This window comes from Callionymus lyra, chromosome 11, assembly GCF_982586985.1.
Source record: "Callionymus lyra chromosome 11, fCalLyr1.hap1.1, whole genome shotgun sequence".
Lineage (NCBI taxonomy): Eukaryota > Metazoa > Chordata > Actinopteri > Syngnathiformes > Callionymidae > Callionymus > Callionymus lyra.
Genome location: NC_141828.1, coordinates 27,346,758 through 27,362,747, shown reverse-complemented (window position 1 = coordinate 27,362,747; position 15,990 = coordinate 27,346,758). Strand labels below are relative to the sequence as shown.

Below are 15,990 nucleotides of genomic sequence, written 5' to 3'. Positions count from 1 at the left end.
TTTCTTTCAGTAGATATGTGTTAAACCTCCATCGAGTGGAATACTTCGGTTGAGGTTTAATATTTTAGACCAAGAGAAGTACGTAAATCCTCTCTCACCCTGATGTTTCCGTCTCCAGCTATCAGCCAGTCCAAACTACTCCATGATCTCTTTTAGAACTGCCGATAATAGCGAGGGTCTGGTATCAGAACTGGGTAAGTCAATTAGATTTAAGAATAAGGTGTGGAAGAATTCGGGGTCGTCCTTGTTTGGCCCATACACATCTATAGAGATATTAATTATGACATTTCTATCGAGATTGAAGTTTTTGGTGTAAATTTTATTTAATTTTTTATTAGGATTGCAGTCCCTCTTTGTCTAGAGTTGAAATTTGCTACAAAGTTGTGCGGGAAGTTAGGAGATCGCAATACTGCATTTCTTAAATCAACCAGGTGCGTTTCCAGTAAAAGACAGATGTCTGTGTTTAGTTTTGTTAGTTGATTTTTAAATTGTAGGACTTCTGCCTGATATCCAAGTCCACAAACATTCCATCTAAACCTAATCATGTCCATCAAACAGTAAGTCTAAGTCGTTCTCTTCCTGATGTGTGTGCATATGTGCGAGTGTGTAAGTGGTTGAAAGGACAAACATAGTGTAAAGAAGTAGGGTGTTGAGCACATATTAATACAAAAAAAACAACACTAAACATGGGTGAGACGCGAGAGATGTATGAGTATTATTATTTATGTGTTATGGTTTAACATAAGCAGTTGCATTAATTCAGAATAACCACGGGGTCAAATTTGTATCGCGGAACAGGTCACCATCAATATAGAGTTTATCCTTCTCGATAACTGCCCTTTTCTGTTTCTCCAGGTACTGTTTACATATTAGAAAAGGGATCTTGCGTTGGGCCTGGATCTCACGAGGATATTGATCGTTCATCCCATAGTTTGTTCCTTTAAGAATTGAATGAGTTGAAGGACTAGGGTGTTTGTTGTCCTTGTTGGTCGCTCCCAGGCGGTGGACACAGTGGAATGTGATTTTATTCACGGTGTCGGGGGGTAACTTTAGTTTACTTACCGTCATGAAGCTCACCTCTGGGTCGATTTGAGCCGATGTTTATGGTATTCCAGTAAAGATGAGATTGTCCCTCATCGAGCGTGCTTGGAGGTCCAACACAGTGTCTTTAAGTTCTTTATTTTCCTTTTTTATATCTGTCATCTCTTTTGCGAGAAAGTCTTTGTGGAGTTATTGTACAAGGGCAATCCGAGATTCCAGTGAGTAAAGGAGAGTATTAATTGACATGTTCCCACTAACCTGGTGGTGGTGAAGAGGTAAAGTCAGTTTGGGTCGGTTAATCCATCATCTTTGGTGAGTCTGGGGATCGTTGCCGCTACGCCGCTAGAGTAGAAGCTGTATTGCCGGACGAACCCTTTCCTTTACGCCCATGTTTCTTTGTCCGTAGTAAAGGTTATCAATGAATTCCTAGTTTTCTCATTGTTTTCTTTTAGTGACCGGGGGGGGCATGTTTTTGTCTCTCACATCGACGTCTTGCGAGAACGGGAATCCCAGCATTATCTCTCACCCCTTTTTTTCTTTTTTTTTTGTTATTAAATTACTCAATTAAAACAGATTAACCTTTCATAAACAAATTATTGATATATTTAAATACCTCTCTAACAAGCCAGTGTGAAAGCTTGAAAATGAGATAATGTAAAAATAAGAAGAGAAGGACAACCAAGGAAAAATGTAAACGATAGGTGAGACTAAAGAGGATGATGAAAATGGAATGAAAGAAGTCAAGAAGCTCACATTTATATTCTGGCACTTCACCAAATCACTGTGGAAACTTTTTGGCGGTCGACAGAAGTGGTTTGTGGCCTGAACAGATTGGTTTTGCAAGCCTGTTTAGTTAATTGTCTAATTGATGTGGAGCAATTAAAGACTAAGTCAATTATTCGTGGATGAGGCGGAGAATCTGACGGCGAGTCCTTTCTCTCGCTTCTTCAATGTGTTTGTGAGCAGATGAAATAGAAAGACCACTTCAGGGATACCAGATTAATTTAGCTTTTTTTAAGTTTAATTTAAACTTTAATCTTGGCTTCATTTGATGTCTGCTTGAGTAATTGAAACATTTAAAACTTTAGTGATAGAAATTGAAAATAAAAAACATGTGTATATGTATTAAATAATTAAAACATATACCTTTTTTTTATTTAAATATATTGACTTTTGATTTTGGTGTCATCGGCGAAATTACACAAACAAAAGCTGCTATTTGTTTTTTTTTCTTTTACCTAATTTACAAACACGAGGATGCTTCCTGTGATAATAATAATAATAATAATACATTTTATTTGTATGGCGGCGCCTTTCAGGTCACCCAAGGTCACCTTACAAAACAGGAGTGACAGATCATAGCATCAATAAAAACAGAACAAACAAAGATCGAGATAAAAGTGCAGTGCAGAGTGTCTGGTTCATAGGGAATGTGCCAGTTTGAACAGGTGGGTTTTAAGTCGAGATGTGAATGTTGTGATGGAGTCTGACTGTCTTATGTGTGGTGGGAGGGAGTTCCAGAGTTTTGGTGCCGAGCAGCTGAAGGCTCGGGCACCCATCGTGCTGAGGCGCGACGTGGGGGTGATTAACAGTCCAGCAGAGGAGGAGCGGAGGGAACGGGAGGGAGTGTAGTCATGGAGAAGGTCGCGGAGGTAAGTGGGGGCTAGGTTGTGGAGAGCTTTGTAGGTGAGGAGAAGATTTTTGTAGTGGATGCGGTATTGAACCGGGAGCCAGTGGAGTTGGATGAGAACAGGGGTGATGTGGTCAGATGATTTGGTGCGGGTGATGATCCGGGAGGCTGAGTTCTGAATGATCTGCAGTCTGTTGATGAGTTTGGTGGGGAGTCCGGTGAGAAGGGTGTTGCAGTAGTCGATGCGTGATGTGACAAATGAGTGGACCAGGATTTCAGTGCTAGATTGGGTCAGTGATGGGCGGAGTCTGGAGATGTTGCGGAGGTGGAAGAATGCGGTCCGGGTGATGTTTTGAATATGGGGTGCAAATGAGAGGGTGTTGTCCAGTATGACGCCGAGGCTCTTGACTTGGTGGGAGAAGGGTACAGGGAATCCGTCGATGATGATGGGTGTGGCTGGGGTGTGTTGTGATTTGGCGAGGGTGGATTTGGAGCCGATGAGCAGGGCCTCGGTCTTGTTGCCGTTGAGTTTTAAAAAGTTCCTGCTCATCCAGCTCCGGATGTCTTCTAGGCAGGTGATGAGGGAGGTGGGAGGGATGGCCACGGTGGGTTTGGTGGAGATGTAGACCTGTGTGTCGTCAGCGTAACAGTGGAAATGGACCCCATGGTGACGGAGGAGTTTGCCCAGGGGGAGGAGGTAGATGGTGAACAGGAGTGGACCCAAGACTGACCCCTGGGGGACACCCAGTGAAACACCCGAACGCCCAGACTTGTGGTGGCTTAGTTGGACAAATTGTTGACGGTCGGTGAGGTAGGAAGTGAACCAGGAGAGTGCAGCACCGGTGATCCCAATGCCAGCCAGGCGGTCCAAGAGCAGACGGTGGGAGATGGTGTCGAATGCTGCGCTGAGGTCGAGGAGGATGAGAATGGTGAGCAATCCGGAGTCAGCTGCACGGAGGAGGTCGTTGGTGATTTTGACTAGGGCTGTTTCAGTGCTGTGTTTAGGACAGAAGCCGGATTGGAAGGGTTCGTGGAGATTGTTTGTGTCAAGGTGGGACTGTAATTGTGCGGCAACCACCCTTTCAAGGGTTTTGGAAATGAAGGGGAGGTTGGAGATGGGCCGGTAGTGGTTGAGGTCAGCAGGATCAGCACTGGGTTTTTTCAGGATTGGTGTGATGGCAGCCAGTTTTAGGGAGGGGGGTACGGTACCTGTAGTGAGGGAGGAGTTAATTATGTTGGTGATCATGGGGGAAATGAATGGAAGACATGCTTTGACAAGGGAGGTGGGAAGAGGGTCGAGCTGACAGGTGGTGGTTTTGGCCTTGCGGATGAGTTCTGAGACGGTCAGTTCTGTTACTGGGGTGAAGTCAGAGAGGGAGCTGATGGGAGGTTGGTCAGTGATCATCCAGGGTGGGTCGTCAGAGGGAGTGCGAGATGTGGCCAGTAGTTGGTGAATGGTGTTGATCTTGGAGCTGAAGAAGTCCAGGAAGGCAGTGCACTGATTGGCGGAAATTTCAGGAGGGAGGGTTTTAGGAGGCTGAAGTAAGTGGCTGATTGTTGAGAAAAGGTCTCTGCTGTTACCTGTACCGGTGTTGATGAGGTTGGAGTAGTATGAGGATTTGGCAGTGGTGAGGGCGTTCTTGTAGTGATGGAGGTGGTCCGAGTACATCTGGCGGTGTACAGTGAGTCCAGTCTTTTTGTAGAGTCGCTCCAGTCGACGGCCAGTGGCTTTGAGCTGGCGGAGCTCAGGGGTGAACCAGGGAGCAGTGTGGGTGAATGAGACTGAGCGGGTTTTCAGGGGGGCCAGGGTGGTGAGGGAGGAGGAGAGGCAGTTGTTGTAGTGAGTCACCAGGTCAGTCAGGGAGGATGCTGAGGGGGGGCTGGGGTAGGAGCTGATCAGGGAGGAGAGATCTGTGGTGTTGATATGTTTGATGTTCCTGAAGGAGATGGTCCGTTGTTCCTTGGCTTTGTGTAGTTGGGTGTAAATGTCAAAAAGTACGGCTTTGTGGTCGGAAATGGGGAAATCAATGACATCAAGGTTAGTGGGAGTGATGTCAGTGCAGCAGATTAAGTCCAGTATGTGACCTTTGTTATGGGTTGGGAGGTTGACATGTTGTGTGATGCCAAGACAGTCCAGGAGTGATGTGAAGTCGTTAGCAAGCGTACAGGATGGGTTGTCAATATGGATGTTGAAGTCACCAAGGAGAATAACAGTGGGGGACATTGCACATACAGATGTTAATAGTGATGAAAATTCATTGAGGAAAACGGCAGAGGGTTTTGGTGGTCTGTATATGGTGACAATGATAGTGGGTTTGGGGCCTGTGAGTTTTACAGCTAGACATTCAAAGGAGGAGTGATGGGGGACTGTGACAGCAGTGACTTTGATGTTTTCACGGTGGAGGAGAGCGAGGCCACCCCCCCCCAGTGGCACGGGGTTTACTAATAAAAGAGAAACCTGATGGGACAGCCTCATTAAGATGGGAGAAGTCGTTTGGTTGCTGCCAGGTCTCGGTGAGGCAGAGAATGTCTAGGCTCTGGTCAACAATAAAGTCAGCTATCAGCAGGGCCTTATTACTGAGGGATCTGGTGTTGAGTAGACAGAGTTTCAGACAGGTGAGTGGAGTGTAACAGGTTGCTTTGAGCACAGGGGACAGCACACTGTGATTGACAGGACTGACAGGGCGGGCTGTACGAGGAGGGGGGCGGGGCCCAGTGGACCAGAAAGAGCGGATGTTTGTGTTGCTGTTGTGAGTGACCTGAAAGTTCCGTCCAGAGCCTCGGTGGATGTATCTTGGTCGTTTCAGGATGTAGTGGTGGGATGCAAGCTCAGGTGGGGGGGTCCTTGAGAAGATCCGGAGACGTAACATCTCCGTTGCCGAGTAACGGAGCGGCAGAGATGCGCTCGTGAGAGCCGAGCAGCGCGAGCCAGAGGAACAGGTTGAAACTCTACATGATGAGAAGTCGGCGGCGACGTAATCCAGCGCTAGATGATGATCCAGGTGGTGATGGTGAAGCCACAGAACCAGCACAGCGGAGGCAGAGGAGTGGAGCGTGCTGGTTGTAGCTTGTAGCGGTAGCGGTAGCTTGTAGCGGTGTAGCAGGGAGGCGGCGTCCTCCGCGTTGACAGCAATCCGCGGGCGCAGGTAAACGTCCGGGAGAGCTGGCAAGGTGGCGGCGGACCGGTCCGAACTGGCGTGCTTCGTGGGGCACACCGGCGCGGGCTATCCAGCCACAGAGTGCAGAGAGGAGCCCTGTGTCGGCGGAGTTAGCTTCTGGCTAGCGGAGCTAGCTTCTGGCTAGCGAGTCAGGCAGGCAGAGACTAAAACTGCTGTTTCAGTGTCGCAGAGTGGAAGATCGAGCGGGCCGAATCAAGCAGATGGGTTCGAGGACCAACATTCATAAAAGACTAAGCTTGATAAATCAATATGAAACGTCAAAATAGCGAAAATAACGAAGACCAGGGGAGGCGCGGCAGCAGCTTGCCAGCGGACCCTCCAACGGTTAAAACGGTTCATTTCATATGATGTTTATACCTTTTACACCAAATGAATTGCTCAGTTATATTGACATGAATACTGATCCAGATTTAAAGGTTAGAGATCTTTAAACCACTCGAGCGACAGCAGTTCTGACAGTAACATCAATGAACCTCTTTCAAATAACACAACATTATTCTTCCCACAGTGTGGAATGTTCACAATTAAAGATGAACCAAACAAACACATTATAAGACATACAGACACACGTTAAAAATATTAATAATTATTAAATAGTAATAAATAAGAATAAGAACAAGACACAATAATAACAATAATAAAATAAGAACTATATATATATATATATATATATATATAAAACTAGGAAATATAACTTTTTCAACAACATTACACATAAGTAAATGTACACAAGCTAAATGTCAATAAAGAGGTTTCTAACATTTTTGTCTCGGGTGGAACTCGGCAGGAGACCCAGAAGCGGAAGTGGACAAAAATCCTCGGAGCAAATGTTCAAGTAAAAGTCTTTTAATATTCCAAGCGGTCGGAAGGGACCGAAACAAAAAACAAATCAGGAACTCAGGACGAAGGCAGGACGCGGCTGGAGATCGGGATCTCAGATCCGGAACTAAAACAAAAGAGGAAAAAAACTCACGTGAGCAAAAAAAGGCGCTGACAACGTCAGGGGTCTTCAGGAAACAGTTCATAGGAAACACGAGCAAAGAGAATCTACGAATGCCAACCTAGTCTGGAAACTCAATTCTCTGGCGAGTTCTTCAGGTCCGCGACGCCCCTTTTCTGTGGGAAGAACCCGCCATTCAATCACCCCCAGCCGCGCACCTGCCAGCGTCTGTCAAGACACAAACAAAGACACGAACCAAAACAGGAAACCGACTACAAAATAAAACAGGAAAACACCAAAACATGACAATTTTATCTATGCTATCCAGTCATTTAATTCTGTTGTCGTAGTTTTGTTGCTGATAAGGTAAGGTAAGGTAAGGTAAAACTTTATTGATCCCTCAGGAGGTCTCCTTCGGGAAATTGTTTAAAATGATGAAGTGTCAAGAAGCATCATTATCTATCCCACTAGATGTCACTCTCTGCCATTTATTCAATGTATATGTACAGCTATTCTATTGAAATCTTGCATCTTTTGTGACTGACTGAGCTTTAAAATACAAGACACTGTTTCATGAGGCTTCTCCAGCAGATCGCTAGTTTAAGATACCACCCCCAGTTGTCTCCAAGACTACCTAGTCTGCGGAACACTTCAGTGGCATAGTCGGGACCTTTTTCAAAACATTTTTTTTACTGTTCACAGTAGAAAAATATCTACAAAATAATAAAATATTAATGATATAAAGGATTATAAGATTTTAAAAAGAAACCACCTGACTGCAGGAAGGTTGCAGGTTTGCGTCCAGCCTGGGTGAGGGAAATTGCAGCCTTCTTGTTTGAATATTCTCCTCGTGTTTGAATGGGTTTACTCGACGTACTCTGGTCTCCTCCCACAGTCCAAAAACATACAGGTTGCTGTATCGCCACCAAAACAAATTCCTGTGTTGTTTTTACAGTAGTGGCAATAAAAGTTTTCTAATTCTGCGTTGGCCATAAATATGAGCATGTTTGACAGACTGCCGACCTGTCCAGGGTGTCTCCTGCCTCTCGCCTCAAAGTTAGGATAGACTCCAGTCCCCATAAGGGAATCAGCATGGGAAAATGAATGAACGAATAATAAAAAACAATTGTAAAACAAAACAGCAAAACATTAGTAGTAGAAAACTATATACTGTATATAAATATATTCAGGTAACTGAGCTAAGCTAATTGCTTCTCCATCACTGATGCTATCATAAATCTAAATTTTGAAGCTGCAGAGTCAGGAGTCAGGAGTTGATCTTCTTATTAGGTTGGCAATGCTGCAAAATGAGTTGCAGTGTTGGTAAAATGATGGCATGAAAGATACAAAGTGTAGCTGCATGTGTCCTTAGGCGGAACAGTCTTCAGCGACTCCAAGAAATTATCCAGAATCTCATTATTTCTGCTACTGATGTCGAGATAATCAACATTATCATCCATCATGTTTCTTTGATGCTGAGCTTTTCTTTTTGTTTCATTCCAAGACAGGCCATTCAGTAACACAGATCACTGAGTTAAGTGTTTTCATTATGTTTTTGAACATCTGTCGTCTCTGACCCAGAGTAGAACGAAGCAAGACAGAAAAGCCAACTCGGCTAAAATTTGCATTAGCGGTTGAAAGGGCAACTTAAGATTGCGAGCATCATACACATTTGTCCCAGTGGCTTTTCGAACATTACTCAATTTGATGATGTTGACAGATCCATTAATTTCCACAGTAATTGAACTGATTGTGATCCAGTGTCTTCATTTAAGACGGATGCAAAACATTGGCTGTTTCAGCATCCATTACCTTAGGGAGAATAAAATCAGTTAAAATGTCTTCATCACTTCGAGCCATTAAAACAAAAGTGGAATATACTTGTTTGCAATTTTTGTAAAATAAATCCTCCCTTTAATCGAGCTTGAAATACAGGCTGACACATACAGAAGCACTGTCAATGTACAGATGAATTTTAAACATCAACTTCTGTTTGAAACTTCCTGTAAAAGGACAGTTCATATAGGATAACATGTACAGTATAACTTAGCCTAGCGTGATTCTATTTGGCCGCAGTATGCACACCTTTAACCCGAAAAATGTCTTGAGGGTAGATCATAGTCACAATAAACAAGGTGTGAGTTAGTACTTTAAAATGTTTAATAAGTGGCAAATTTTCTGTTCAAACACATGTAGTTAATATGTGTTCCCCATTCTAAAGTGTTACCTTCAAGGGGTTAAGTAGTTTATTATTTTTATCCATTTGTTTACAAAACATATTTATATCTAATCATTTTTTCTATTTCTGTTCCTAGAGAGACCTTAATTAGTAATTTCGACACGTTTTAATATAAATGTTAAAGTTCAACTAACATCAAACTCCAACTCTCCTGACTCACATGTTTCAAATGTTGAAGTATTCCTCTCCAATATGCAGTAAGTCCCTCATCATGATGATGTTTTGAACTTGTAAATTTAAAAAGTTCATCTGAAATCTGTGCGAAAGAGAGCTTATAAGAGTGGCGTCGATATGACAAAATAATGGCTCCAATTCTCCTTCAGCCAGCGGTAATCACGCCCCGACTTCATCTCCAGAAAAACAAAGTACTTGCAGTGGAATTTTATAATGTCAATATTTAAATTAAAAGAGAGTTTTGTACAAACAGACACATACTGATGAGTATAATAGAGGTTCAGGATCAATTTTAAACACACATCGACAATTTTTACCCCTCTCCAATTTAGTTTTGCCCTTGATGCTAACATTATGATAACATATTTATATAGAAAATATTTATTCCCATGTATGAGAAGGATTTGTATTCATTTTTGTTGGTGTTTTTCCTGTTTCCTTGCAGTGATGATCTACAGCTTGTTAGAAACTTCTGCTCTCACCCTCAGCTTGTATTATTAAAGCCAACATGTCTTTAATTTGACACTGCTCAGCAGAACAACTTCAAATTGAATAAGTTGCTCATGCATCTCTTTGTTTTGCATTATCTGTCATAACACTCTTATCTGTCTGGTTTCTCCTTGCTAAAAAATTAAGTTGTTGAAAGAAAACATGATGAGTATTCTTGTACTAGTCCGACAGTTGGGGTGACACATGCTTTGACACCACAGACTGGGGCTACATTTCTGCTTAGACGTTGTCGCCCCTGCTAAGACTGTCTGCTGTTACCCTAATAATAAGCTGTGGATAACTATGGAGGTCAAGGATGTCCTTGACATCCTTGTACTGCCCAGCCACACTACTTATAGTTGTCAACTATCTCCACCTCGTCTCCTCTGATGCATCCAACAATGGATGTGTCATCAGCATACTTCTGGACAAGACTCAGCTCAGAGTTGTAGCAGAAGTATGAAGTATACATGGTGAAGAGGAGAGGGGACAGTACTGTCTCCTGAGGGGCCCCTGTACTGCATCCATCCATCCATCCATCCATCCATCCATCCATCCATCCATCCATCCATCCATCCATCCATCCATCCATCCATCCATCCATCCATCCATCCATCCATCCATCCATCCATCCATCCATCCATCCATCCATCCATCCATCCATCCATCCATCCATCCATCCATCCATCCGTAATGTTGGTCTGTAGTCAAATCTTCTAGCGTCCAAATTAACAATACTACTACTATTTATGTTATCCCTCCAGGCTTTGTTTGGATCTGACCTTTTTCACAAGGTCTGCTTTGAATAAGAGGCAGGTAATGAAGGTGGAAGTTTTTGGTTTCATCTCTTGGCCTGCTGTACTAATTTTTCACGCTGCTGATATCTTGCCACCATAGACTGTTTTTTTGGGAGGGGAAAATTCCACACATTAAACTAAATCATAGATCTATAATGAGCACTTGAGTCAGCTTGATTCTCTCGCAGATTTTGTTGGACTCAAAATCACCGTCATGACATATTGATGTTTCTCTGGACAAAGGTGATTTTTACTTTTTTTGTATTATTGTCTGCATAGGCAAAAAACAGTTGTGCCCTGACAACTAAAAAAAATGAAGCGCTTTAGCTCAAATATTAATCAAGATACAGCGTTTTTAAAGACTCTAGCCTCTATTGTTTTTGTCCTTCTTTTAGCTCTTAGCAGCTTCCGCGTCATTTAGCGAGATTGGTCGCGTTCGGCTGAAAAATGAAGCGAGCACCCTTTTAAGTCCATGCAAGAATGTTAAATGACACAGACTTGGCTTCTTTAATGTTTACACATTTTCAACAAGGAATGTTGTTTATACCAATGAATTCGCTCCTAAGTTCTCTGTCATACAAAAAACATATATTATTTGTATTGAAACATTTTGTAAGTCACGGTTGACGTACAATTTTAAGTAAACAAATAAAAATCAAATAATACTTGGGTTATTCTACGAAATGTGTCTTTTATGTCTAGTTCATTCCAGGTGCTCTGACAGGTTAAATCTGTCAAAATATATTTTAAATGATTAAAACTGTTAAATCATGATAAAAACGATTATAATTAAACTTTTGTAAATGACAAAATACACATTTCTGATAGGATTGTGAATTAAATATTTACTATTTTGCCATTTAATAAGAAAATGTCCAGAAACCATACAATTTTAATGAAATTATTATATTATTATGACTTGTGACAAAATTCTGAAAATATATCTTGCTCACACCACTGTGAAGATCATCAAACACACTTTTAAAAAGCTGTGTTTGCTTAAAACAAAACAAAAAAAGGTTCAACAATTTAAAGTTCTACTGTGATAAGAAATAATCTTTAAATATTTCTGTCCATCAGTTCAGGACACTCTTATTCATTCAGCTCAATGATGATTCAATGATAGCAAAGTCGGTTTGCTGGTTTGAAGCCACTATCTGCACCAAAAGTAATCAACAATTACTCCCCACACCTTTTAAATGTCAATCGTACAAATAGTTATTGTGCTGGAAAAGCAGTTGCCATGGTTACACACAAATGTAACAATGTCTGTGAGGTTCTCTTCTTTCGCAACAAGTGTCGCCTGCTTTTGTATAACCACTCAGTGTTTGCTGCACATGGTACATGCTAAAGAGGAATACTGCGATCGATATCCTGCAAGAATTTAATAAAACAACAAGAGCTTGTGGAAAGATTTTCTCATCATTTTCCGTCGGCCTGAAGAGTCCCATAATTACAGTGATGGGTGGAAATTTTTTTTACATTTGTGGCGATTCTGGAAGGTTTGTCTGCAATATCCGGCTCATCTAATGAGAAAGGACTTCATCGCTCTCTTCTGTCGCTGTGGTGACTCACTCTGTTGGAAGGAGAGAAAATTAGCCGATGATCAGGGCAAAGATGGATCCGCCTGTTTTTAGTCCTATGAAGGAGGTGGTTTCAACCACTGAGAGTTCATTTAAAATACTGACACAGGATAAAAAGTGCCTGTAAACAAAATATGCTTCCCCTTAGGATTCAGTGGATTTATGCATAAGAAAAACAATTACCTTCAACTATCCTTTTTTTTCTTCTTGGTTGCCAAAGATCTGTAACATTTTCCAGTCATTGATGTGAAGTTAGCGCTTTTGACCTTTAATTAAAATGGCTGTCTATAAAAAGAGATTGAAACACATTTTAATAGAGAGGAGGAATGTGAAAGAGAAAGACAGACGAACAACTGTCTTGATTTTTTTTTCACTCCAAGTCAAGCATATATAAATCAATTTTCGTGTGAATTATTATTATTATAAAAAGAAATTATATTTATTTAAGTATAAAGAAAATAGATTACACAAATAAAAGGATACACAGAATACAGTTACTGTCATCATCCATGATGTCACCAGTGAGTCCAGCTTCATGCCAACCACAGAGCCAGCCCTCATGATCAACCTGTTCAACATGTTGACGGTCCTCTTGGACACTGTTCCAGCCCAACACACCACAGGTTAAATGACTGGAGCCTCCTCAGAAAGGACAGTCTACTCTGAACTTTCTTATAGACATGGTCTGTGTTTGAAGACCAGTCAAGTTTACTGTCCAGCCACACACTGAGGTAATTATAGTTGTCAACTATATCCACCTCATCGCCTCTGATGGAAACGGGACGTGGCTTTGTCCTGGACCTCCCGAAGTCCAAGACCAGCTCCTTGGTCTTTGAGGTGTTCAGCTGCAAGTGGTTCCTCTCACTCCAGTCCACAAAGTCACGTATCAGATTCCTGTACTCGTCCTCGCTGTTGTCCCTGATGCATCCAACAATGGCAGTGTCGTCAGCATACTTCTTGATGAGACCCAACTTGGAGTTGTACCAAAAGTCTGAGGTGTAGATGGGGAAGAGGAGAGGAGCCAGTACTCTCCCCTGGGGTGCTCCTGTACTGCACACCACAGAGTCAGACATGATGTCCTTCAGCCTGACGTACCGTGGCTTCAAAGAAACAGCGTCATTGTATTAACCATGTATGGGCTATTTAGTAAAAGTGAATTATTTTTTACTTCAAATTTAAGAAATCGAACAAACAAAAGAAAAACAACATAATTTGATTGTCATAATGGCTCCAGAATTGATTTATTTTATTTTTCGTGGTTTCTTTAACAATATATTTATTGATGTATCATATGAAATACACACTGTCATCAACACATTTTCCACCAAAAACAAACATACAACAAATATAACAACGCAATAAAAGTCATAATAACAATAGTCGTATTGGAGAAATCGACAACAAAAATAATATGTCATATTATAGTTTTTTTTTACTTTAACTTGCATGTGTCAAAAGAACCCTCTGACTATGTATACATGTGTATTCGTGTAGTAAGTGGGTTGGGCACTGAGGAAGCTAGCTTTGATGACTTCTAAACATTTTCTAGCTGAACTAAGATACTGGTTAAATGGCTAATTCAGTGGACAATTAAAGTGATAACTGTTTGTCTCTATGTGTTTGTGCCAATAGTTGTGTAGAAATGTTACTCCAGTGACAAATGTTATAGCAGGGATGGGTTAATGGATCATATGATCGTGACATTCTCTGTCATTTTGGATTGTGCAACAGTTTAGCAAATACTTAAGCACTACCTTCGAGCAGAGATCTTGGTAAATCTGCCAGTTTTTTAACAGCCTGAACAGCCAGTCTGAGCCTGCATGTCATTTCCAGCACGGAAGAATTCGATCCCACCACTGCTGACACTCTGACAAGATGTTTGGCATCGTATAATGAACGAATATGTCTCTTTTCCCTTTCACAAGGTGTTTCTTTGCCTGAATGAATGATTCACAGGTTCAACTCCCTGCCAAATATTCTTTTTTAATTACATGGCTTGCCTTGTAAAGTTGTTTTTGTCACTTATTGTATTCAAATAAAAAACACTTTTTGTTCATGTTGGCTATGTAATGTGAATTAGTTAAATATGGTTCATGTTCCATGTAACATTGTATAATAAAGCGCTCTATAAATACTAATTACTTACTTACTTGCATCAACCAAATGAAAATTTCATTACAAAACGCATTTTTTAAACAACGCATGGCTTTGTAAATCAATAAGATATGATAAAGTGAATCATAATTTGATTTATTGTAAAGATTAGAATATATTACATGCACATTTATTTCATGCCATCATCACTGACTTACAGAACAATATTATTTTATTACAAACAAAACTACAATACATGACAGTATACAGTAATTTATAAAGACAATGTTAATGGATGGTGAAGGGATCAGGTCAGAAATGGTCAGTCAAGACCTGAAGTGGAAATTGATTGGTCTGGTGAAATCGTATAATACTTGTGCTTTGCTAAGATTCCTTAAATAGACTTGATGTTTTATTTTATCTTTATTTTTTAATAATCTGGAACTAATTACTCGACTAATTAATAGAGTAAATCACAGGTCCAACAAAAGATTTATTTACCAAACTTTCTCTGACAGTATACATTTTCCTCTGTGTAACTTTTGACGTCATAATCTCTGCATCTTAAATACTGAAATCTTTATATGTCACAACATGAACATGTACATAGTACATAGTACATATATACTTTAATTTACTGTATCAGATCAGACTATCAAATACATCCCATGATGGTCTCACTTTGTACTTGATATAAATATTTTGTGTGGTGCGTGTAAATATTGATGAAACTAATCATTTCCTTAAGCAAATGGTCTTCATATCAGAGGAAACACCAGGGTGCACAACTATTAATTTGCCTTTTCACGCTCAGTGGTAAACCTCAGAGTCCTTTGAAGATGATACACTTATTCCAGCATCGCAGGGATCCATGAGGGAGCCACACTTCACTTCCAACTCAAGTCAGATACAGCTGGAAAAAAGAAGTGTCTCAGCATCTTCAATGGATATTTCTCACTATCCCCTGATTTAACTTTCCTGTCGGTACAGCCTCTGTTAAGCCTTTTCTGGCAGCAGATGGGGTAAAGAGCCAGTGAGAAGAGAGTTATCAGCCAGTTAGCCAGTTGGATTGAGTAACTGCAGGAGAGAATTGAGTTTGGTATCTAAAACTTTCAGCAGCAGATTTTAGTTCATACATTTCCACTCTGTTTAACACATCCCGAAAATCTGACCTTTAATTCCATGTTAATCCTCTTTACTCCAGCCCTGACCAAGCTCAGCATGGCTAACTTCTGGAACTGTGGGGGAAAATGTTGGAATGTTTAAGCCTTTGAACTATTTGTATTATTCACCTATGGATGTTTACTCAAAATGTATTTCATAGAATATTGATTATTTGTTGGTCCTTTCTTTCTGTTAATCCACAAAAGGGCATTTTGTTTTCAAAATTTGGAAAAACGATGGGACTGGAATTTCGGGAACAAACATCTTAAATTTAGCTTCATAGGTCTTTGGATGTTGTTTAGGTAGTAATTTACATTCACATTTATTTCTAAAGCGCTTTTCTAGACTAGGGTCACAAAGAATTTCCATTCACACAGTCACTCACTGGTAGGCTGTGACGCAGAATGTCTGCCTTTCCATCAGCAGGGTTAAATGTTCTTGCTCTGAATTGTCGCCCCCTTTTGCCGATGCAAAATGTGTCTCACCCTCAGAGATCAGATGTTGGGCTCAGTCTTCCCAGAGAGACCAAAGGAAAACCACTAGTCTTACAAAAGAGATCTTGGTGAAGTACCCTGACCAACCCAGATGAGCTTGATCAGTTTTTTCTAAAAGAGCACAAAAAATTATTAAAACAAACAAACAAAAAATTCAATCAATACT

The 15,990-nt window shown here is 41.0% G+C and overlaps 2 protein-coding genes across 4 annotated transcripts in view; one reads left to right on the top strand and one right to left on the bottom strand.

The window, feature by feature from the left end:
- grid1a (glutamate receptor, ionotropic, delta 1a) overlaps window positions 1-15,990 on the top strand; it is a 304,537-nt gene that overhangs the window by 177,212 nt on the left and 111,335 nt on the right. The gene's annotated exons all lie outside the window — the stretch shown is intronic.
- On the bottom strand, window positions 2,463-5,029 carry LOC148069817 (uncharacterized). The gene has a single exon (XM_087803243.1). It carries the CDS (start codon window positions 4,893-4,895, stop codon window positions 2,463-2,465), a length of 2,433 nt encoding a protein of 810 aa, XP_087659369.1. The 5' UTR covers window positions 4,896-5,029.

What these genes read in the sequence shown, in the direction of transcription:
- LOC148069817 (XM_087803243.1), bottom strand. Translation starts at nt 4,895, where the DNA reads ATGTCCCCCACTGTTATTCTCCTTGGTGACTTCAACATCCATATTGAC.